Source organism: Rattus norvegicus, chromosome 11 (genome assembly GCF_021556685.1).
Source record: "Rattus norvegicus strain SHRSP/BbbUtx chromosome 11, alternate assembly SHRSP_T2T, whole genome shotgun sequence".
NCBI lineage: Eukaryota > Metazoa > Chordata > Mammalia > Rodentia > Muridae > Rattus > Rattus norvegicus.
In genome coordinates this window covers 83,402,422-83,425,382 of record NC_141544.1, presented here as the reverse complement: position 1 = coordinate 83,425,382, position 22,961 = coordinate 83,402,422, and the positions used below count along the sequence as shown (strand labels likewise).

General features: G+C 42.8%; 1 protein-coding gene across 5 annotated transcripts in view; it reads right to left on the bottom strand.

The window, feature by feature from the left end:
• Nucleotides 1–310: 310 nt before the first annotated feature.
• Nucleotides 311–22,961, bottom strand: part of Acap2 (ArfGAP with coiled-coil, ankyrin repeat and PH domains 2) — a 118,689-nt gene continuing 96,038 nt past the window's right edge. For 2 of the 5 annotated variants that reach the window (XM_087576846.1, XM_087576847.1), the window contains 10 exons: nucleotides 18,376–18,584; nucleotides 17,796–17,865; nucleotides 16,383–16,474; nucleotides 15,423–15,583; nucleotides 14,450–14,542; nucleotides 12,880–13,067; nucleotides 12,008–12,117; nucleotides 10,711–10,821; nucleotides 9,621–9,682; nucleotides 311–4,360 (listed from right to left, as the gene is read on the bottom strand). In XM_087576846.1, the coding sequence (XP_087432972.1) occupies nucleotides 4,260–4,360; nucleotides 9,621–9,682; nucleotides 10,711–10,821; nucleotides 12,008–12,117; nucleotides 12,880–13,067; nucleotides 14,450–14,542; nucleotides 15,423–15,583; nucleotides 16,383–16,474; nucleotides 17,796–17,865; nucleotides 18,376–18,584 (1,197 nt within the window). In that variant the 3' untranslated portion in view covers nucleotides 311–4,259. 5 annotated transcript variants of the gene reach the window in all.

Sequence of the window (22,961 nt, the reverse complement as noted above, 5' to 3'; positions counted from 1 at the left end):
TGGGTCTGCTTTTCAGCCCTCCAATCCTTCCATCCCATTCACACAGAAGCGGGGTCTGTTTACTAAAAGGACGGAGTGTGGCTGGGCTGCAAGATTCAAACTCCAAGAGATGTATCAGCTATTATGGGAGAAACAGAAGAAGAGTCCAAAGTCTCTTTAAAAACCAAAGTCTGTGTTCTTTAGTGCATGAAGTAGGGGCTGCAACGTCTCTGAAATCAGGAAGAACATATTTTAAGTATCAATGTGGATTTCTGAACTGAAGTGATCGAATGCAACATTGTTCGAAAGAAGTTGGAGCATTTACAGTAACTGTGCCAGAAGTGAGATATTTTTATTGACTTAATATTGTAAATTTTCAGCATACAAAGTAGTCAATATATTTACAATTCTTACATAATGTACATTTTAGAATAACTATAAAGATAATGTACTTTGCTTCATTTACAATGACAAACTACAGTAAAACTACATTCATGAATTAGATACAAATCCCCTACATACTAATAAAAAGTAATGGAGTGTTGGTTATACATTCTTAAAATCCTTTCTCAGGTAGCATGAAATAGTACAGATGATCAGCCTTGGCGACCGGAATGATCCAGAAACTTCACAGAGCACAAGTAAACATCTATTTTAAAAGGCGCCCATCATTTCTAAAAGCTAACCTTTAGCCTTCGTGTAAAATGGTGCTAAAACCTTGGAACACAGCAAGCTTTCCCTGTAAGAATTAATTAATACCCAAAATGAGGCTGATGAATGAGACAGAACTAGAAAATAATAGTGGGAAGACCAACTCGAAGAAAAATTGTATTCAATTGAATCTTTCTCTGTGCACATGAGGGCCCCCCCCCCCCCCCCCCGCCACAGCAATCACTCGGAGGTGGCAGGACTCTGCCAGGCAGAACCTAGCCCCTTTTATACTTAGGTCTCATTAGAAAACATTACAAAAGTAATGAGTGGTGAGTTTAACTTTCTAAGACTTCCCTTTGTTAATGCTTTCCATTGTAAAAAATGTAGACTTTTCTACAATTGATGCTTTCAAATTCCAATCTGTTCCTCTAAACTTCACAAGGAGGTTCTCCACAGTATTGCAAGTTCCTGTCAGACACAGGGAAAGCTCCTGTTTTACAGTGATACTGGATCCATTCACACACACATGCTTTTGAAGCACATGTCAGACCTTGTCACGGGTCGGCTTAGCCTCCAACTAGCAAAGCAAGTGACCATCTCTGCAAAACAAGAGCAGCTGCCTAGGAATGGAGACATGGACAAGGCTGACAGCGACCATGGTCTCAGAAGTCCTCCAAGTGCTCCCGTGACACCAGGAGAGAAAGGGTGATGTGAAAGCCCAGCTGAGTCATAAAGCGTACAAAGGGAGGTTTACGGCTCCCTTTGCTTCATCAATCACTTTGTGTGTCAGAAGCCCTGGGTCCAAGGAAATGAACTCGGTTCTTATGGGTATAGGACATCATTGTAAAAACCACACAGCCCTGGCTAATGGTCAAATCGCAACCACACAAAGAGTTCATTTAAATGGGCAACCTAGGAATGTCTAATTACTCAAAGTGGGTAGCAGTTTAGTTTTAAACACAGCTTGGCTTATAATCATATCTAATATAAAAATAATTTTATTTTTAAATACTCCTAACATGATCACAAATTAAAATTCTGTAAAGTGTGAGTGTATATTTTTTCCCCAAAAATGCACCTTTGCTGTACTAACGTACAAGTCGCAAGCTGTGTTACTTTGGGGGAAGGAAGTACCAGAGTTCAGTAAACTACGGTGGACACCAGCATCAATCAACTAAGCACACTGCAGGGCTGGAATTGACTTTTGAGGGCTGGAAATCTCAGGAATCTTCAGCATGGGTTGCAATGGAGCCTGGTGAACTCATCAGCTCCATCACCGATGTCTACATCCACACTGAAGTTGTGCCTAGGAACCCTTCAGAGCGCCTCTACTGTTCTGGCAGTAACCCAGTTTTCACATCAATGAGAGCATGAAAAAGAACTAAGAATGATGAAGAATGACACCATTACCAGCATGCCTGTCCTGGAGAGACAGCAGGGCATCAGGAGGAGCAGGCTGGGTGTCTGGCCGGCACCGTGTGCGCTCATCTAATGCTCGGAATGCTCCACACACCACAGAAAGCTGTTAGCGAGCACAGCACGACTCCTCTAAGGGGCAGCCGGCCTCCTTATAACTCTCCATTAAAAGCCTCGCTACACTCCAGCCCTTTCTCTCAGCCAGTTTGTCAGTACATTGAGACAATGAAGTAAGCCACAGCAATACAGTCTTGTGGCCAGCCTTTCCACAGTACTAAATGATGGAGCTGAATCTGAACTCTAAAGATATTCAGAACCATGATAATCTTTAAGGCATTACACTTGAATCTTTAAGGCTTTTTTTTTTCTTTTCAAAAAACACGCTAGTCATTAAAGGGCAGCAGATACTACTGAGGGCCACAGCCAGGAAGGCAGCGGGTCCAGAGGAACTGCCCCAAGCAGCAGAACCAAAGGGAGCCCCACCTGCACCTTCACAAACAAGGCAGGAGCTCCAGGAGCGGCCAAGGGGCGCTGTGGAGGAGAGGCAGCCGGCTTTCTTCCCTATCCTTAGCCTATTTCTCTTCCTTGAACATGTTTTAGGACAATAAATTTCAAAATACATACCAATTAAAATATCACACACCAGTCCTTTTACTTTATCAAAATGCCTACAAGACCAGATGACCTGAAAGCCTGAGGTGAGACAGCAAGGACAAAATCCTTTCACCCTGTGGGAGTTTACATTTCCCCAGAAACAAATCACAACAGATTCTTAGCCTTGGTGTGATGGCTTACTAAGTACTGCATGTTTGCAAGTTGGCCGAACCAGGGGACCTTATCTGGGTGGCAAATTTATTTCAATAGAATCTCTCCTTAGATTTGATTTTATATTTAATTAAAATAAAGCTCTATATACTGTGGGGAAAATGTTAAAGTGTTTACTTAATTAACTATAATTTTACATACATTTCAAAATGTTCCTGTGACACTGAGTATTGATGCTACTTACAAATACCTTGTAAAGGGTTAAGCGCAGTCAACAGTGCTGGCAATGAGCTACAAGGCGGTTACTCCATCCCGTCCTTCGACAAGACACATCGAGCAGAGCTGGGACCGGACAAACTCACATGTGCATAATTTTGGAACTCTAAAGGACTTATTTTACTTAATTCTAAAGCTATATACAAGATACGATTTAAAAGAATGTATACTGTTGTATAGTACACAAGATAAATGTAGAAAAAAATAAAAGGACTTTATTGCTGGTAAGTTTTAGTATAAACAGGAAAAAAATTAGCTTTCTCTTCCATTACATGGAGATTTTTCTTTCACCAAGAGTAACACTAAAAAATATGTATCTTAAAATGGATTAATTCCAAATATAAAAATGCCCTAAAATATTATCTTTGACATCACCGTGTTTGGATGAAAGCCCGATTTTGCAATAGTCAATTTCTGAAATCCGGTTTTGTTGCACTGATGATCTGTCAAGGTTTCAGGAAGTCAACCTGACAACAGAAGCTGAGCTAGGATTCTTTGGGTGATGGAAGAAAGAAAACAGTAAAAGCTTCTCTTCACTATGAGACAAAATAAATCTAAAGAGTGAAGTGTGGTCTACTCACGCGGCAACCGTGTTGCTGGGGCCTGGAGGACAATGACACCTCTGAACAAACACGGTGCGAACCCACTGGTCATGGCAACTGCACTGCACACTGTGGGTGCCACGGCTAAGCTACCAGAAAGCACGCAGACCTACTTCTGAACCACCAACGATTATGAGGACAGCACATCCTCCAAGCAGGTGAGATAACTGGTTCCACCTGACGCAGACACAATGACTGAATGTTCCCAGGGGAACCAGAGTACCACCATGCATGGCAAAGGATGGAGGGGTCTCCAGTGTAGCACCTCAGAACTTAGAGATGCTTAGATCTGGATACAACTTTATATAAAAGCGCAACCCAGTTTAAAAAAAAAAAAAAGGCTTTTCTCTTCTCAAATCAAAGAGGAACTACAGTGGATTTCTCCCTTTCCCAGTTATGAGAGATCGTGTTTTCATTTACAAAAATCCAAAATGAATGGGTACCATTTTTTTCCAAACGATTCAATGCCTACCAAAACTAAGTGGAATTAAAGTAGTAAAAAATGTGTGAGTTTCTGGTTGCACACATTAAGAATTCACCAAATTTCATAGTTTCCCCCTTTTAAAAGGATCAGAACTTCTGTGAATCTTGCTGGAAACGATTGAGTTTCTCTGGATTATTGGATGCCATTTGAGAAAAATCACGGAAGATATCCTGGTAAGTTTCATCACCTGTGTAAAAGGAAAATAAAGAGACTTTTAAATTCTATACAGTTTAGATATTAATAAAACAACATTCACTTCTACTCATACTACTTTAAGATTCATTACACTTCCAGTATCGTTTTTTTTTTTTTCTTTTTTTTGGAGGAAAAAGGCCAGCTAACAATAACACCAGAAAAGTGTGTAGGAAAGGGGAGGCTATACCTGAGAGAAGGGTCTCAGACGCACCGCAGAGGGAAGCTCAGAGTTAGAGAGGAGCGAGACGCAAGCGGTTGAAAGCAAGGTGAAGAAACACAGTCGTTAGCACTCGAAAGAAGGGAGGATACTTGAAATGAAGTAAACAGCACATTTTTATAAGCAAATACTTTCTTGGATAAAAGTTAAAAGAAATGAGTAAAGCCAGATACTGGTGACGGTTCTGATGGCACCCATTACGACGGGCTGCTGACAGGCTGGCTAGACATCAGGTGGGAAAGCTTCGTACACTATCACCAACTAGAAGCACCCGCGCTGAAACAGTTTGTAAAAGGTAGCTCACACACATTTTGAGGTTTAGAACTAATGTATCTCATCTCCTGTTCACTGAACTCAGTAAACAGAAGGCCATAAAGTTGCTATGAAATCAGAGCTCCACAGCGTCTCCTGACTTCTGAGCAAGAATACTATGCAGAACGGAAAAGGAAACAAGAATTTGCTCACACTGTGTGTGCTCAATACTCTTGTGGAGGTGGAGCATATAGACAAAGACAGTATAGCGAGCTGGACGCGGTCCTTTTGCTGAGGAACTATGTACACAAGTGCAGATTAACCCCTTGAAGGAGAAATCTTATTCTGGGACGCTGCACTCATGATAACTTCCTGCTCAGCACTACCTTGGTACAGACTCCTGGCACACTTCTGGTCACTTGAGCATGAGGTACAGTTTGGTGTGATTCTTGTCACCATGCTGTTTTAGTGTTCCCCTATGACACCATGCGTCCTATTTTATGACAATCTTGTTATTAAGTTATTGTTAACAGTAAACTCTGCAAGTCTTTGAAAGCAAGATTGTGGGAGACACAGGCGTCATACTGAAAGCTAGAGAATTAGAAAATGACTGAGGAGCAGATAGAAGTCTAGTAAAAAAGTCTAAAAACATAACAAAGATTTTAATAAAAAGATGTTAGTGCTCTTAACATTTAGTGCTTTTTAACATTTAGTCTCTGTATGAAGCAATTTATTAAAATCCTGGAAATTTAATCATTACATGAAACAATCGCCTGAACCCAATCAATCTACTTTACAAGGGAAGTACAGTGGGAAGAGTCTCGAGGGCTGGCTGGAGGTGGTCATGGCTCACACCATCAGGACTCAGGCACACACACTAAAGGGTACTCCACTGCCCAGTTATACACAGGACAAACTAACCACCCATTTCTGTGCTTGGCCATCCTACTGGACACAAAATAACTGAGAGCAGCGCAACATTAAATAACAATTAACAAACCATACAAAATACTTTAATTTTTTTCTCTTTTTAGATGTTGAATTAAAATATGTAAAATATTTATTGTAAACATTATAAATATTTTAAAATACTATTCAGATAGTCTAGAATTTTACTTTCCAAGAAAGTGTAAAGTGCAGATTATAATACAAAAATACCACATCGATTTTACCAGTCAACACCAGAAATAACATAAAAGGCACACATTACATATTCGGGAAGAAACAGGAGAAGGATCTAGCAGACGCTAACGCCAAGTCGTTCACAGATAGCACCAGATGAGCATTCTCAAGTATTACAACAGTACAATGGCAATATATGGCTTCTACATTCAGTGATGCATATTCTGTATAACGAGCTGTTTTTCTTTATGATTTTCTAGTGTTTGATTTTAAATCACCTAGTATATATTATACAAGTACGTTTTTAGTAAAACCATTGTACCATGCAAAACTAATTCTAAGACCTTTCATTCACTGGAGTAAACACGTCCTTGGAGGAGAGTGTGGTGCTGTAATCATTGGTTTCACAGACTGCAAACATTTAAGAGTTTCATACAATACAAAAGGAAGTTTCTAGTTCCACACACAAAACTCGGTAAATTCAGTTTTTAAAGTTACTAATGCTCTATTAGTATGCTAACTTCCTTAGACCTCAAACTGTGTTGTCAAAAGCAACAACTGTGACTCACTTAAAATATCCAACACAAGGTGAACTTCATTAGCTAAACTTTAAGGGGAATTTTAATCATTTGAAAATTTTCCCGAGGCAAATCTGATTTGTCTGAACTAGAATACATAAACAAGATTCTGGGATACATTATCCTAGACTCTTCCTATTAATACACTGAACAGTTCACTACAAAAATCAGCTAAGCATATTATCTAAGTTACTTAACCACATTTTTTCCTATTCAGAACGTTCGAGTGTTGTATGTGCCTGAACAATTCTGAAGTTTCAATGTATACACTCCTATGTCCCACTGACAAGTGTCAGCTCACTTCTGTTTCCCGTATCCAGAATATTCATCTCAGCAGCAGTTAGCATGACTGAAAGGGTTCAGTGACCTCATTCCTGAGGTGATGTGACACCCACCCTCTGTGACCGCAGCCATCATCCTACTCCACCAGTTGGGAGTATTTTCCTTCTACAAATGATTGGGCAGGTTCCAGAAGCTCCAAGTTCACATGACCAGAAATGGCTCCCTAATACAGTGATGCCCCACTGGTTGAGAACCTGCTGACCCTGACCCTCGGGAAGGCCCAGAACTGGAACTAGGAAGCACCTAACTGATTCCCACCACTGAGACCAATGTGCGCTATCCCTCACCTGGCCAGGCCTCCTAAGAGTTCTAAGGCTGCTGAAAGAGAAGCCACCTTCCTTTCAGAAGCCGTGTGCTCTTACTACTGCCTTCCATGAAAATGGGAGTCCATGGGGCTGTAAATACTAAAGTTGAGATGGAATTTCTTAGAGGTAAGTCCATGAGTGCCAAGCATCGTAACTGGGTCCTTTAAACAGTAGGCCCGGCACTGTCAAAGGACGGACAATTCCTGTGCCTCCGAACTGCACAGAGTTCTGATGTTTCCTTCCCATGGCTCCGAAGCCGCCAGGCAAAGAGCTGTGGTGGAGCCAAGCACACCTGACACACCAGGAAGGACAGAGAAGGGAAAGCACCAGGAGCGCAGGCGCTCGCCACATCACACCAAGTGTTCGCCTTCAAACACTGGGCCCTAAAACTGGGCTTAAAAATCTAATTATTTTCAAGATACTTCTCAAATAGTTTCTTTTAATCTTATTTTTTACCTGGCATCGTTGGCAGAGTTAATACTTTTCAACTTCTAAATTAAAATTTAAAGATGGTTCAAAAATGTTTTAAAGTGAGGCCTGTTTTCAGGTTTTCATTAAATTGAAAGAACAATCTTTTCCTACCGATTCCTGGAAGTTCCTACACTTACACACAACTGCACATGGACAATAGTGAAAGGGACATCTGAGCACTTCAGGGTGACACAGAAGAAATTCAAGCAGAACCAGAAGTGAAGCCAACAGGGAGGTCCTGTCCTGGCAAGTCCCCAACTGCAGAGCGAGGGCGCACTGACTGCTGGCCTCTGCCATCTGACTCGCCAGCTGGGCAGGCATAGTTAAGCAACTTAAGGAAGGTGCAGCTGGCTTAACGGTTACCTTTACAATCTCAGGAAAATACAAACGTAACAACTTACAACCTGCAGTTCACTGCTACCTCACAAATGTCAGCTCATCTCTTTGATCAACTTTTATTCAAAGTGCTTAAACTTACAAAGGCCTCAGAAGTGACCTTGTAATACTATCATTTAAAGATATGTTACAAAATTAGAACTTATTTAAGAGCTAACATTCAACTCTGAAACAAATGGGTGAAATCCAGAGTTAATGCTGAGTCTGACCCGTATTAGCGCACTCACCACATATCGGAGTATCCTGACCTGGTGGTACACTGAGCCATAGGACTAAAGTGAAACACCCTAGATAAGCAGTATCTATCTGATCCAGGCCCCTTCTTGTTCCTTATTATATCAGGCCAAAAATAAATAGTAAATACAGTCTCTGAATAGAAAAACCTGGCCTCACACTGACAGATTCCTATATCGGTACTGACACAGTTAGAGATTACTGTAGTTAAACTAAGTGGCTGAAGATAACAGAAAATACAGAAATTTCAGAATATGCTTCAGCAGCGATAAGAGATGCTATCAGCAGGCCACTTCAAAAATAATAATATAAATATTCATTTTCATAAAACAAATATATTTTTATAAAACAAATAGACTCATTGCAAAGTGAATGTCTTTCTGTGGGTACTTCAATCATGAGTTCCTGACATGGTTAGTACTCTGTGTCTGACTGTAAAGCAAATTAGAAACTCATACACTCAAATCCATGAACTGGAATGCGTGTCACTTCCTGTGCAGATGGCTAGCCAGCATGTGTCCATCAGACGGAAGAGTTGTATTAACTCCTCTCCCTTTCCTTATGCCAGGACCCACAGGTGATAAGCACTGAGGTGACCATAAATTGACATTTTTCTAGTAAGTCTACCTCGCCATCAGGTTTACAAAACACTGCTCTAAATATATCTACTGACCCCAAAAAATAGGACACGATTGCCTGGGGCAAAGCTACCATAAACTTTTGCCTTTGAAACTAATTCTATACCCACTGTGGGCGTTTAACTTACTCATAAGTTTTTACTTTAAATCTTCAACTCATTCTCAGACTGGAATGCAAAACGCATCAATAAACCTTTCTTGGCATTTTCTATACTAACTTTTTATGTACAAAACACATGGTGATTTGTTCTTGTTCCCTGAACACAATGTATAGAAATTCCCTGAATAACAAAAAGAAAAGCATTTTGTTATCTTCACTGGACAGCTAACGAGAATCCTTCGGGAAGCTGCTCTCTGCACATTAGAGCCTGTTGGTCAGCGCACTCCCTGTGGAAGGCTCGTGGAAGACATCTATCTGTACAGCAGCCAGGGGCTCTGCAGCCAGAGCTGACTGAATACAGTACAAGTGTACTGAAATAGAAACAGGAGTCTGTGGGAAGGCCCGGGATTAGCCACCCAGGCATTCGGTAAGTACAGTACAGAAGCTAACAGCTCACAATTTACAAGTACATTTTAAAAGCTCTAGAACACCACACCAGTTAGCTAAGGAACTATGAGTCTTCCAATTGTAAACTGATAAATTCCTGAATGCACTTTTTATACTGCATTTCAGTATGATTGTTAGTAGAATATTGACCTGGCTGTCCATAAAGTCCTTCGGATTCCCGCATTTCCTCATTCATTCTTGCTAAGCGTAACCTGGAAGGGAAGAAGAGAGCTCTTAGAGGCAGTCACACAAGTACTCGTGGACAAATGAGCAGATACACAAGCATTAGTACATGTGGGCAGGCACTGGCTCAACTATTCCTGTACTGGCGTCTTTACTGACAGAGAACTCAGGGTGCTGGACCAGCATCTGCAGAACAAAAACAACTGCATCTCGCCTGCCCTCCTATGACCCTCATGAGGGAATAGTGAGTGACCCGTACTTCAGCCGTGTGCCTACAAGACCTTAGGTTGCCTCCTCTGGGCTTCAGGATTCCTGGCTGCTACAGCAACCTGATGAGCATATTGCTTCTACGGTGGGGAGCACAAGCCTGCACGGTTCACTGGCTTACCCTGAGTGAGAGAGTCTCCGGCACATGGGAAACCTGCTCCTTCTAAATATTGGGAATATATTTTGATATACAAGTACTGTAGTGAATAGCTAAGGATTACTAAAATTTTCCTAAGGTTACCATACTGGTCATACACTCTTTGGAGGTTACTAACCCATTGCTCCACCCGTCCCAAGCCCAGCTCTGTACTCTAAAGAGAGCAGTGGGGGCAATCCTGGCTTCTGTTTCTGCTGCTCTGCAGTGCAGCAGAAGTGGCTGAGAGTCCAGCATTAGAGCAAACACTCCGGTGCAAAGTTGTAGCTTTAACAGTTATTAATTCCTCGAACTGTCGGAGCTGAGCCTCCTTGTCTTGAGAGTGAGGGTGCTAAGAAAACCGCCTGTCAGAGTTACTGTGAGGAACAAAGGAGCCTGTGTGTTTTAGAGGGCGTACACACCCAGTGTACCCAGCAGAGCAGCACAGACAGAACAGGGAGCTGAAAGCTCCCAGAGCTTGGTGTAATGGTGCACGCCTTTAATCTCAAGCACTTGGGAGGCAGAGGCAGGAGGATCTCTGTATTTCAAGGCCAGTATTTCAAGCTTTAGCCAACATACTGAGCTCTAGGACAACCCTGGCATGTACATGAACAAGCAACAGGTAGCACAGGAAGTACGTATGAAGGGGACACTTACAGCGTTACTATGTCAGCATTGGCTGCTTCCACAGCTATACTCAGAGGGTCCTTCCCCTCTTCATCAGTGGCATGTTGATTGGCACCTCGCTTTAGGAATAAACATACCTGCCTGTTTAAAGAAACAGCATTTCTCAGACAGTATGAAGATGAAAAAGATCCTTTTCACCTCCGAACCTAAAACGTTCTACCTAACTTAAACAATGCTGTTAGAAAATTCTTCAAGCGTCCTACAACAGTCAATGAAAGACTTCAATAAAAAATGAGTGAGGTCTTTACAAACCCAAGATAAACTGCTTAGTTCATCTCGTACACTAGCCATACTGGTTAGTTATAAGTATATACTAGCTATTATGGTTAGCTTATAACTGTACACTAGCTATACTGGTTAGTTACATCTGTACACTAGCTAACTGGTTAGATTATAACTACACTAGCTATACTGGCTAGTTATAACTATATACTAGCTCTACTAGTTAGTTGTATCTGTACACTAGCTATACTGGTTAGTTATATCTGTATACTAGCTATACTAGTTAGTTACATGTATACACTAGCTATACTGGTTAGTTTATAACTATGCATTAACTATACTGGCTAGTTGTATCTGTACATTAACTACAGTTGTTAGTTATTATTGTCAACTTGACATAAACTAGAGTCCTGGAATGTGGGAACCTTGGTTGAAACATCACCTCTCTCAGACTGGCCCTGGTTGTTGACTGACATGGAGGAGGCCCGCCCCCTGTGGATGACATTACCATAGGCAGGTAGGCCTGGGCCACAGGAGAAGAAAGCAGCTGAGGGCTTGCTTTAAGAACGCACAATGCTCGTACATCCAGCCCCAGGGGACCTGACACTGTCAGCCTCCTCAGACACTGCACTGGTGCACACACACCCACACACAGACACACAGTAATTAAAAATAAACTAGCTGATTAAGCCGGTAAGCAGCAGTCCTCAGTGGTCTCTGCTTCAGTTCCTACGTCCACATTCCTCCTCAAGTTCCTTCCCTGATTTCCCTCCATAATGAACTGAATGGAAGAATGAGCCAAACGAACCCTTTCCTTGCCCACAGCACTTATGGTCATGCTGTTTATCACCACAGCAAGCGAGAATGCAGATCGTAGTCTCCCTTTTGAATGAGAACCTGTAACTTTCAGATTTCACCATGACATAAGAATGCACTCTTTTTACAAATTCCATATAATAACCTTAACCTGAGAAAAAATAAAAACATATTTTGATGTAGTTCCTAAAGATGAGAGCTTCCTGCCTATCTAAGCGCTACTGCCTACCCTGTGTGTCCTAAGACGGTGGCGTGGTGCAGCGGTCCCCGCCCTTGGACATCTCTTTGGTTCACATTAGCACCATTCTGCAACAGGAACTCACATGTCACCAAAGAGCCCTTGAAGGGAAGAAGATGACAGTGTATAAATACAAACAGGAAAGAGTACATCTGTACGTAAGAAACAGAGAAAGAAGTTAGACTTGTTTCTTCCAATAACTAAGTAATACAAAATTGTTTACAGTTTCAAGTCCAGCAAAACACACTACTCCCCGGCATCATCAGAATTCTCTTCCAACTTCCCCTCCCAGGTCAGAAACAACCACATGATGCTTGGGATTCGCTAGTGAGAGAATTCTTTATTTCTAACCCCTTTAGAACAGTAACATTAATGAAGCTTGGTTTAGAATTTATGCTATTTTCTACTTTGCCAGATCAATGAAAACTTCAATGCATTAATTCATACCCCTCATGCAAACTAAATACATTAATTCACACCCCTGATATAGATTGAATGCATTAATTCATACCCCTAATATAGCCTTAATGTATTGATTCACACCCCTAATACAGCCTGAATGCATTAATTCACACCCCTGATACAGCCTGAATGCATTAACTCACACCCCTAATACAGCCTGAATGCATTAATCCATACCCCTAATACAGCCTGGATGTATTGATTCACACCCCTGATACAGCCTGAATGTATTGATTCACACCCCTGATACAGCCTGAATGCATTGATTCACACCCCTGATACAGCCTGAATGCATTGATTCACACCCCTGATACAGCCTGAATGCATTGATTCACACCCCTGATACAGCCTGAATGCATTGATTCACACCCCTGATACAGCCTGAATGCATTAATCCATACCCCTAATACAGCCTGAATGAGTGGTGTTGCTTGGTTTTCATCTGAATTAGCCCAGTTCACATCTGCACCATGAGCCAAAGCCTCGGCCATTTTGGGAAGGTTTTTTTCATACGAAGCCCTATAAAGCTGAAGTCCTGGATTAAGATGTTTAGAGTCGAGAAACACAGAAGATTCTTGCCTTTCTCCTTCTGGAAAGCAAAGCACAAATACAGTAATAAGAATGTGCTCACACCACAGGATGCTAATAGTGTAAGAAGCATAGAAAGAGCTTGCGAGAAGGAAGGGTTCTGCGGAGTGAACGACAGTGACTGGAAAAGCAAAGTGAAGATGAACTTAGAGATAACTTCGGGACAGTAAGTGACTACTAGGATTCCGTATAGTGTGTGCGTGTGTGTGTGCATGCCTGTGTGCGTGTGTGCCTGTGTGTGCCTGTGCGTGCGTGTGTGTGCCTGTGTGCCTGTGTGTGCCTGTGTGTGCGTGTGTGTACACGTGTGTGTGTGCGCGTGTATGCGTGTGTGTGTGTGTGCGTGTGATGCTCAATTTTGAAAGAGAACTCTTCAGCTCATGATGTCAACATTGTGACATAAGAAATGATGAATGGTTATTCATCTGTACCAATGAGCATATGAGAGATTCATTATTTCTTACAGACTAATCATTATAGTGTTATCTACACTCTGAAGTCACAATTAATTAGACTTGAAACTGGACATGTAGGAGAAATTTTATTACATTTAGCATCCTTGTTTCAGGGTGGGTAGATGTGAGTGTGGAGGTCATCAGACAACCATTGGGACTTGGTTCTCCCCTTCCACCAAGTGGGTCTCTGGCTTGAACTCAGGTCACAAGGACTGGCAGCAGGGACCTTTGCCTGCCGGGCCATCTCACCAGTACATTTTTAAGTATTTGAGAAATTCTTAATGCCTGCTGTGTTCTATTAGGGACTGCTGTGAAATATAATTCCAGACACAGTTCCTCTTATAATTGCAATGCTGCAGGAAATGTTGTGACATTTCTACACATGTAATTCCTTCCCCTGTGTTTCACTCTTATGTTGCCCGGCGCCATTAATATCTCAGAAATTTTCCTTTAGTAGGTCTAAATCTTATAGTAAAAGTTTGGGAAAGGACAATAAAAACACTGGAGAAGTTGATGTAGGAAAATATAATAGCAGAGTTGTTCTTCAAATGAATACAAGAGAAGACAAACCCAGTCCTCTCAACTAAACAAATGCTGCCTTTTGTCATCTGACGGGAGGCAGAGTGGTGGTCAGGGACTGAGATTCTGATGGTCAGGAGAGGCCAGTTACAGAGGTAAGGAGACTGGGTGATGGGAACACCAACACTCCCATGGGCCACAACTCATGCATCAGCCATGTTCTAATATATCAACTACGCTTCCTCCCCTCCCCAACAGGAAGGTGGACAGCACAGAGGAACGACCCCGGATATCGACCTCTGGCCCTCGTGTGAGCACACAGAGGCAAACACACCCGCAGAAGAACTGACATTTGCCACATGCATCTGATGACAAACTCCACCAATCAACACAGGCTTTCATCAGGACTCACCGGGCTCGTATAAGCTATTGGCTGACACGGTGGAAGGTAAAGACTCCCGTCCATCATCAGAGCATTGCTGGATCCCACTGTCATTACTTTTGACTGTGTTTAAAAAAGAAAAAAAAGGCTAGAGATTAAAGTTCCCATCACTTAGAAAAACGTCTCCCACAAGCAGCAAGTTACAAAATGAGCTGGTAAATGGAAACATGGACTTATCGCCACCAGCAACGAACTTACTACAAGCCTAATCCTTTGGTAACTTAGCTAATTGGAACATAAAGAAGTCACAAGGCCTGAAAAGAAACTAACTTTCAGAGTTCTAACACATCTCATTACCCCACAAATGCTGGGAGTAGCGAGGCGCTTAATTTACTGTATGACTGTGGTGATGTCCTGAGACAATGGCAACATTAGAGAAATGGCCACACCGCACAATGACCACTGGCACAGACTGGGAATGCTCCACGACAGTACTTACTACTACGCAGTTTTGAAGAAGTATCAAAGTAGGAGAAGAGTGAATCTAGCTCATCAGGACAGAACAGAGACTCCCGCCTGGCCTCGTCGCTATTTACAGCAGCCACTGGGGACATGCAAGTTAGCAAAGCACAAAGCAGGCCGTAAGAAGGGGAGGCAGGAAAAAACGTTACTGGGGAAGTGTAGGGAGAACATAGGAGGGAAAACAGTAGTTAACCAGATACCCAGGCTTTAGGCGTAATCACCCAAAATCCCATCTCCCCTGGCTACGAAGCAGCCGTACTCTGCAGAGCACAGACTGTACCTAGAAATTCAAACCACGGGACTATCTCAGGTGACAGTCTTAAAGACAAAGAAATCCAGTTTTCCCTTAGAAAGCACAGAAGGAAACAGGCCGCTAGTATTTGTAAAACAAAACAAAAACAAAAACAAAAACCCTACAATGGCCATAACCATGAGATTTAAAAAGTGGTTTCAGCTCAGGGTAATATCACAGGTAAAATACCTGGGGTGTGGACAGACACTCTGGTGTGGCTCAGTCTCTGGTCCTCACAGCTCTTGGAGATGATCCTTTTCTCCTGCTCGGAAGGTGACAGCAATGTAGAGTATTTATCCACGAATTTCCTCTCCACATATTTTGCTCTGATATATGCCTCCTTCTCCTGTCTGGGAAACAGAAGAGAGACAAAATGTTCTATTTAGCCCCTTAGCAGACTTCTACATGTAGGACTAAAAGTCTCATTTCACAGTCAGTCTGCCTTTCTCGTCTTCGGAAGCTGCACAGAGTGTGTGATTAACACTTGCTGAACTAAGTCAAATCATGCAAAACAATTCACAGTAGATGGTAGAAACTTTATCTTTGAGAAATTAATGAACAGACTACTTCTGTGTGGGGGTGTGTGCACGCTCGTGTGTGCACATGTGTGTAAGCTGGCGCGCACACAGGCACATAAGAGCCCAGAGTTCAACACCAGGCACCGTCTTCAATCACTAGCTTTTTTTTTTTTTTTTTTTTTGATATGGCCTTTCATTGAACCTGGAACTGTCTAAGCCATTGAGATTAGCTGGCAGGCAAGCCCAGCAGCTGGGCTCTGCCTCCCCAGCACTGGGGCTACAGGCAAGCTCTGACACACGCCATGCCTTTAACATAAGTGCTAAGTAAGGAACCAAACCAAAGCCTGGGCCTGAGGAGTGCTGTCTCTTAAATGCCTACCACTGACAGGACTCGGAACCACCTGAATGGCAAAGAGCTTTGAGGTTCCTGTGTAGAGTGATTTTATGATTCGTTGTCACCTGAAGACTACAAATGATTGACTGCCCGTAAGGCACATGGATCGAATGAGCACACTGCAGACAGACAGTCACGTGGAAACAGAAGTGACGACTTCTAAACACTCCGCCACAAGGTTTGAAGTCACACTGGATTTCTGACTATTGAGGAAACAGCACATTAAGATAATCATACCTTTGTCCTGGCTGTGGTTTCTTTACTCCCATTTTTTCCAGTTTAGCTTCATAAACACGATTTATAACATCGTTCCCCAGTTCACACATAAGCTATTTGGCAGGAAAACAAAAGCACAAGCTAAATATTCAAACTCCTACAAATAAGTTAAACTTTTAAATTCCTTTAAGAGGGAACGACTAATTCCTCTTTACAGACTGCAACTGTGCATTCCACAGAGGAAGGTTAAAGTTAAAATGAGCCAAAGGCCAAAGTTGGTTAAATAGTTCTTCATCAGAATACTGTAACTCCTATAACAGATAGCATCCAGCCATCCAGCCATCCAGCCATCCAGCCATCCAGCCATTCATCCATCCATCCATCCAGACATCCAGACATCCATCCAGCCATTCATCCATCCATCCATCCAGCCATCCATCCAGACATCCAGCCATCCAGCCATCCAGCCACCAGCCATCCAGCCATCTATCCATCCATCCAGCCAGCCAGCCAGCCAGCCAGCCATTCATCCATTCATCCATCCATCCATCCAGACATCCATCCATCCATCCAGCCAGCCAGCCAGCCATCCATCCATCCAGACATCCAGCCATCCAGCCAGACATCCAGCCATCCATCCAGACATCCAGCCATCCAGCCACCAGCCATCCAGCCATCTATCCAGCCATACAGCCATCTATCCAGCCATACAGCCACCAGCCATACAGCCATCTATCCAGCCATACAGCCACCAGCCAGCCAGCCATCTATCCAGCCAGCCAGCCAGCCAGCCAGCCAGCCAGCCAGCCAGCCAGCCAGCCATCTAGCCAGCCAGCCAGCCAGCCAGCCAGCCAGCCAGCCAGCCAGTCAGCCAGCCAGCCAGCCAGCCAGCGAGCAAGAGAGCCCACACCTCTGGAGGCACCTGCACTTAGTGTGCACATCCACACAGAGACTCAAACACATACACATAATTAAAAACAGTAACAGTAAACCTCTCAATAAAGCCACATTTATCACATGTCTATCTATATGTCACTGTATATCACAGACTACTGACTGTGCTATGCCCATGCTCGGGCAGGATGTCGGACAGCAGAGCATCACACGCAGTTAGGTGAAGGTTAGCTACTGCCAACTCAAGGACGGTGAATTAAAATGAGACGGGTTTTAAGACGTCCCTCACTCCTACTTTATAGGAATATTAAGATTTACCTGACGGAGTTCGCTGACCTTGCTTACAGACTCACTGGGTATTTGAGTCCCACCACCCAGCAACCACTCACTCCTTGTGCACTGCTACAGAGCTCTTCAGACTCTTCCCCCTGGGCCATCTCCTTCTCTACTTCAGTCTTGACTTCCCCACGGTTAGCTCATCTCAGGGACATGAGATCTACCATCACCCGTGAAATGTTTTCATGCAAATATTTATCTCACCTTTAAGAGCTCAGGCTCCCAAGTGTCTAAAGTTAAAGATCTCACTTTCGAAAAATGAACCCCGAGACTCCTACATAGGAAACAAGATAGCATTATTCTTTTTTTTATTTAAAGATTTATTTATTATATATAAGTACACTGTCTTCAGACACACCAGAAGAGGGCGTCAGATCTCATTACAGATGGTTGTGAGCCACCATGTGGTTGCTGGGATTTGAACTCAGGACCTCTGGAAGACCAGTCAGTGCTCTTAACCGCTGAGCCATCTCTCCAGCCCAAGACAGCATTATTCTTAATATGAAATGATTAAGCCACTCTTTGTGCATTTACCCCCACACACAGATGGCACTCACATATAAATACGGATGGACCCTCTGGTCATTAATGAATGAACCAAAGTCATCAAAACATGTTACAAACTAAAATTACCCACTGTATAAAATGTGCAACTATAAACTAATAAACTAGGGAACTGGGAAAAAGGCCCACTAACAAAAACAGCAACAACAAAAGTACCCACAATAATTTGCAGCAAGTATTTAAGCCAAAGGAACGGTCCACTTTGAGCGATCATACCCACCGATGAATCCCAGAGCACTCAATACACAAGGTAATGCCCAGGTTGATGCTGGCCCAGCGGGGGTCTGCGAGACCACAGTCGCAGCAGCTGGTGTTGCCAGGGATACACTGCACACGCTGCAGAGCACTTTCTCCTTTCAGTAATTTCTCTTTAGACTCACTTCCAGAATCTAGGCTTCCTGTCGATGGAGACGATTTCTTATCCAGTTTCTAAAAGAATCAACAGTTATTTGATCTTTTATTGCTTTTTGTAAAGGACCATAAGAACTTGCTGCATGTTTAATACTACAAACAAAAGCTTCTAGCCCATAAATTAAGCATCTATTTCCACAGGCATTATTCTAGGCACTAGAGACACAGGTTTTATGAACAGACTTCCTCAATGAGGGGGAAATACACACATTTACAGTTGGGTGATGACTGACAGTGAACACATGAACAAGACATGAGGGCAGAGAGAGGGAAAGGCAGGGTGGGAGACGTGCTATTATTAAAACCCAATAATAAGATATAATCCCGGCACTTGCAGACTGAGGCAGGACGATCATAAGCTAAGCCGTAGCTGCCCAGGGCAGCCCTCTCAAAAGAATGAAGCAAGCAAAAGGAAGAGAGTACTCTATGCCTCAGTCCCCCAAAGTGTTAACTACAAGCAAGTTACTCTAATTACCACAGTTAATAAATAGAAAAATTATGCTATGACACAGTAAAATGCTATAAAATGTATCATTTTCATAGTGAACCAAAAACAAAACACGATATGCAGAAAACTAATTTTTGTAAGTACACATCAATAATAAAGACTCTTTAATAAGCAATGGGCTTCACGCAATAATCACCAGCCAGATGTCAAGATGTAGCTCTTGATTTTGAGCACCTAAAGATACAGTCTGAAGACTTCATGCTTAGAACCGCCCCACCGTGTACAAGCCAGTGTGCTAGCCAGAATCACTGGAGACAGAATTTGATTGTCTTTTCTGAAAACAACACAGCATTAGGGAGGCTGAGCAAACATGTAATATGGGGATGTGGAATTCCCGAGGCATGAGAGGAGAGAAAGGAGAGCACCCACTTCAAGAACACAGCCTTGTGCAGGCCGCTGGACCCTACACAGGGTCCACACACTTGCTTGCCTGCGTGGGACACACGTGAGTCGATTTCAGACACAAAAACAATGGCAATAAAGGATTATGACATGCTGAATAAAAGAAAAGAACACAGGAACACAGCTAAAAATTTGTCACAAATTCAAATTCAACTGGGCAAGGAACCGAATATTTACAATTTCAAAGTACTTCCCCCACAAAATACCTATTCCCCACAGGTCAGAAGAGCCTCACAATGGAAAGATGGGACAGATAAAACTATGTGCCACTTCAAAGGGTGGCCTGAGAACACAGTGTTTACATACAATGTTCTTCCCAAATATGTAAAACCCAGCTAAATAATGAGTCTGTGATTTTTCAAAACTTTTGAGGTCAAAGGTCAGACTAACCCTGAAGCCCTAACTACACCCAACTGAGGGAGTCGTGAGGACTACCACACAGTTTTGCTGTAAAGAGCATTACTGAGGCAATCCTTAAACACGATGCTTTTGGGGACTGAACAGTGGAGACGTATCAAGGACAACGTCTCCACTGTGATGTCTGTACCACAACTGTGCAAGAGATCTCATCCTAGGCTCGTGCAAAGTGCTAGCAACTTACTCTCGAGCAGTGAAGGGGAAGGAGTTATCTGTACTGTATGCGGAAATTCTACACATTTGAGGTTTCAAAAATTTTTAAAATACATCTGGTTATCAGAAGATGTTTGAAATGTAAAATTAACAAACAGAATTATCATCTATGGAAAAGGTACCAGTATTTAAAGCATATTGGTTCATTCCCAATTTCTTTGCTAATGTTTCTGTTCCCAATAAGAGAGGCTGAGAGCTAAAAAAGGCATGCTTGCTCTGGAAGCAGAGACGTCCCAGGGTTCTCTCTCTAACCCCAGGCCAGTAAGGGACTAACTCTCACATAACTAAGAACGAATGGAAGCTCTTTCTCTAAAGGAGAAATCAGCTGGGAGGTCAAAGGCAGGAGACAAATGCACACACATTCAGTGCTAAGAGCCCAGCATCCACTTCTCCCAGCCCATTCCTTGTGCCTGTGGAAGAGATCAGGGAATTTTCCTTTGGGAAAGGCACTTTTGCTCAACACATAGTCCAAATTTAAAAAAAAAAAAAAAAAAAAACAAAAACCTTATATTCAACAAAATCTTAGCTATGTGTTCAGTGTACACTCTCAACTTACAACAATTAGCACATTACAAGAAAGCCAAGAAAAACCTCTTATAAAACAATTCTTAATCTAGTTGTTTACAGGATTACCTAAGAAAAAGGTTTTTTGTTTGTTCGTTTGTTTGTTTTTTAATTCATGACTCAGGATACCTCCCTACGAGTCAGGGTGGCCTGGAGGCCCAAATCCCACAGGCTGTGGCCACTGCTCTTGTTTACCCACGGTAACTAGAGGGTTGCTGAAGACATCACTCGCTTTGGATGCAGAACAGAGAGATTAGCCTCAAACTGACCAGGAACCTCTCTCCTTGCGGGCCGCCTTACAGAAATCCAGAAGCTGCTGAGGAGAGAGAAGACTTCACTAGCCTCATCCAGCCCTGGACCCTACATGCTAACAACACCGACCTGCTAGAAAGATGAACCCTCAGGTACAGTAGTGCTGTCATGGTTTGGTGTTCACCAACTGCTTTCTGTAGGAATCTCAGGGCTGTTCCACAGAAGGGATTTTGTGCTTGGTCAGGAGCCTATAACATGGGAGATCATAGGCCGTAGGGGGAGACCATCCTTACTGTACTGCTAAATGGCCGACCGTCAAACTACTCTAAAGGTTTATGCTTGGACTCATGTTTTGTGCTACTCTCAACTTGGTTCGCTAAGTTTCTTTTTGCACAGAGCAGGGGTTAATGCAGAGACTCACAACTGATCAGGTGCAGAATATAAACAACTTTGAGCACTCAACTGTGGATGGCTCATCTGATTCAACCTCCCACCATCCAAGGTTCAGGGGAGAAGAGAGGGCTGAGATAATATCAGAGCTGGCAGACGGGGAGGAGAGCTGCGAAACCCTCAGATTTGGACGGCACATGGTCATTGAAAGCATCACAAGGTCAAGCCAATCAAAGTCCTCCCATGGATGACAGGTGAGACCACGAGGTCCCACCCCTTCCAGAGGACCTACTGGCAGGTGACGGTTGCTAAGGGAACTTCCCTCCTGTGAGGATGTGGCTCATGGTATGTTGTTGCTCATGCCTCAGGAGTCAGCCGCACACCCACATACTCACGGACAGTACTAAATGAACTCAGAATGATGAACAACAAAAACGTGAAAAGATGAGAGAGGTGGGAGCAGGGACACTATGGAGGGCTTGAGGAAGTCCCGGCAGGTGAATGTGATCAATGTACATTATAAAAATGTACAGGATTTCTAAAGAACATGAAAACGATCACTTTCAAAGACAAAGTAAATAATTTTAGGCATGGATGGCACTTAGCAAATGAGAAGTGAAGGTTCAGTACTACCACCATGAGAAAATAACAGAGTCAAGAAACAATGATCAAAAAGGAATTCTTGAAAATTAAATAGGTTCCAGCAGAATGGCAACATGCAAGGAAAAACAATGACACCAGTTCAGAAGTTCCAGAGAGAGAGTTGGAGGAAAGAAATAGGAAAGATGGGTAATAAGAAAAGTGGCCCTGAAAACTAAAAACCAAAAGAGCAGAAGAAACAACGTAACGCTGTCTCCCTCGGCTCCACCCCTGGTAACCACAGGGTTTCTCTATGTAGAGCAGGCTGTTCTGGAACCCTCTCTCTCTCTGTGTAGACCAGGCTAGCCTTGTCTTCCGAGAGTTGGGACTAAAGGAGCACCACCATAAAGCTGTTTCTTAAGAACTGTTTCCAACCTAAGAATTTTATACCTAGCCAAACTACCAAACAAATGTAAAGATGAAAACTCTCTGCTCTGGAGAATGTGAAATCACAAATGCCTCACTTTCTGGAAACTACTGAAGGAAGTCCTCAAGCTTTTAATTCAATAAGGAGAAACATGTGGGTCAACAGAAAGAAAGGAACATTAAAAAAATGACTGTGTAAGAAAGCTGCAGGGTAATAGCTATACTACGCTGAAAGTTTGGGGGTACCTGGCCCAGAGATGATTCAGGTAATAGAAAACACTGAGGGCCTCTTCACTAACGTGTCTTTTTGTCTCATCATCTGTCCAGGTAAGCTGTAGACTGAAGAAATCTCTTCTCTGAGAATGATCAGAACAGTGGTTTTCAACCTGTGGGTCACAACCTCTTTGGGAGTTGAATGACCCTTTCACAGGTCACCTGAGACTATCAAAAAACATGGATATTTACATTATGATCCATAACAGTAGCAAAATTACAGTTAAATAAAGTAGCAGCAAAGACAATTTTATGGTTAGGGGTCACAACTACACAAGGAACTGTATTAAAGGGTCACAGCATTAGGAAAGTTGAGAACCACTAGCTTAGAACAAATTGTTCCATCAATGCCTGCTTAGGAAGTTTCTAGT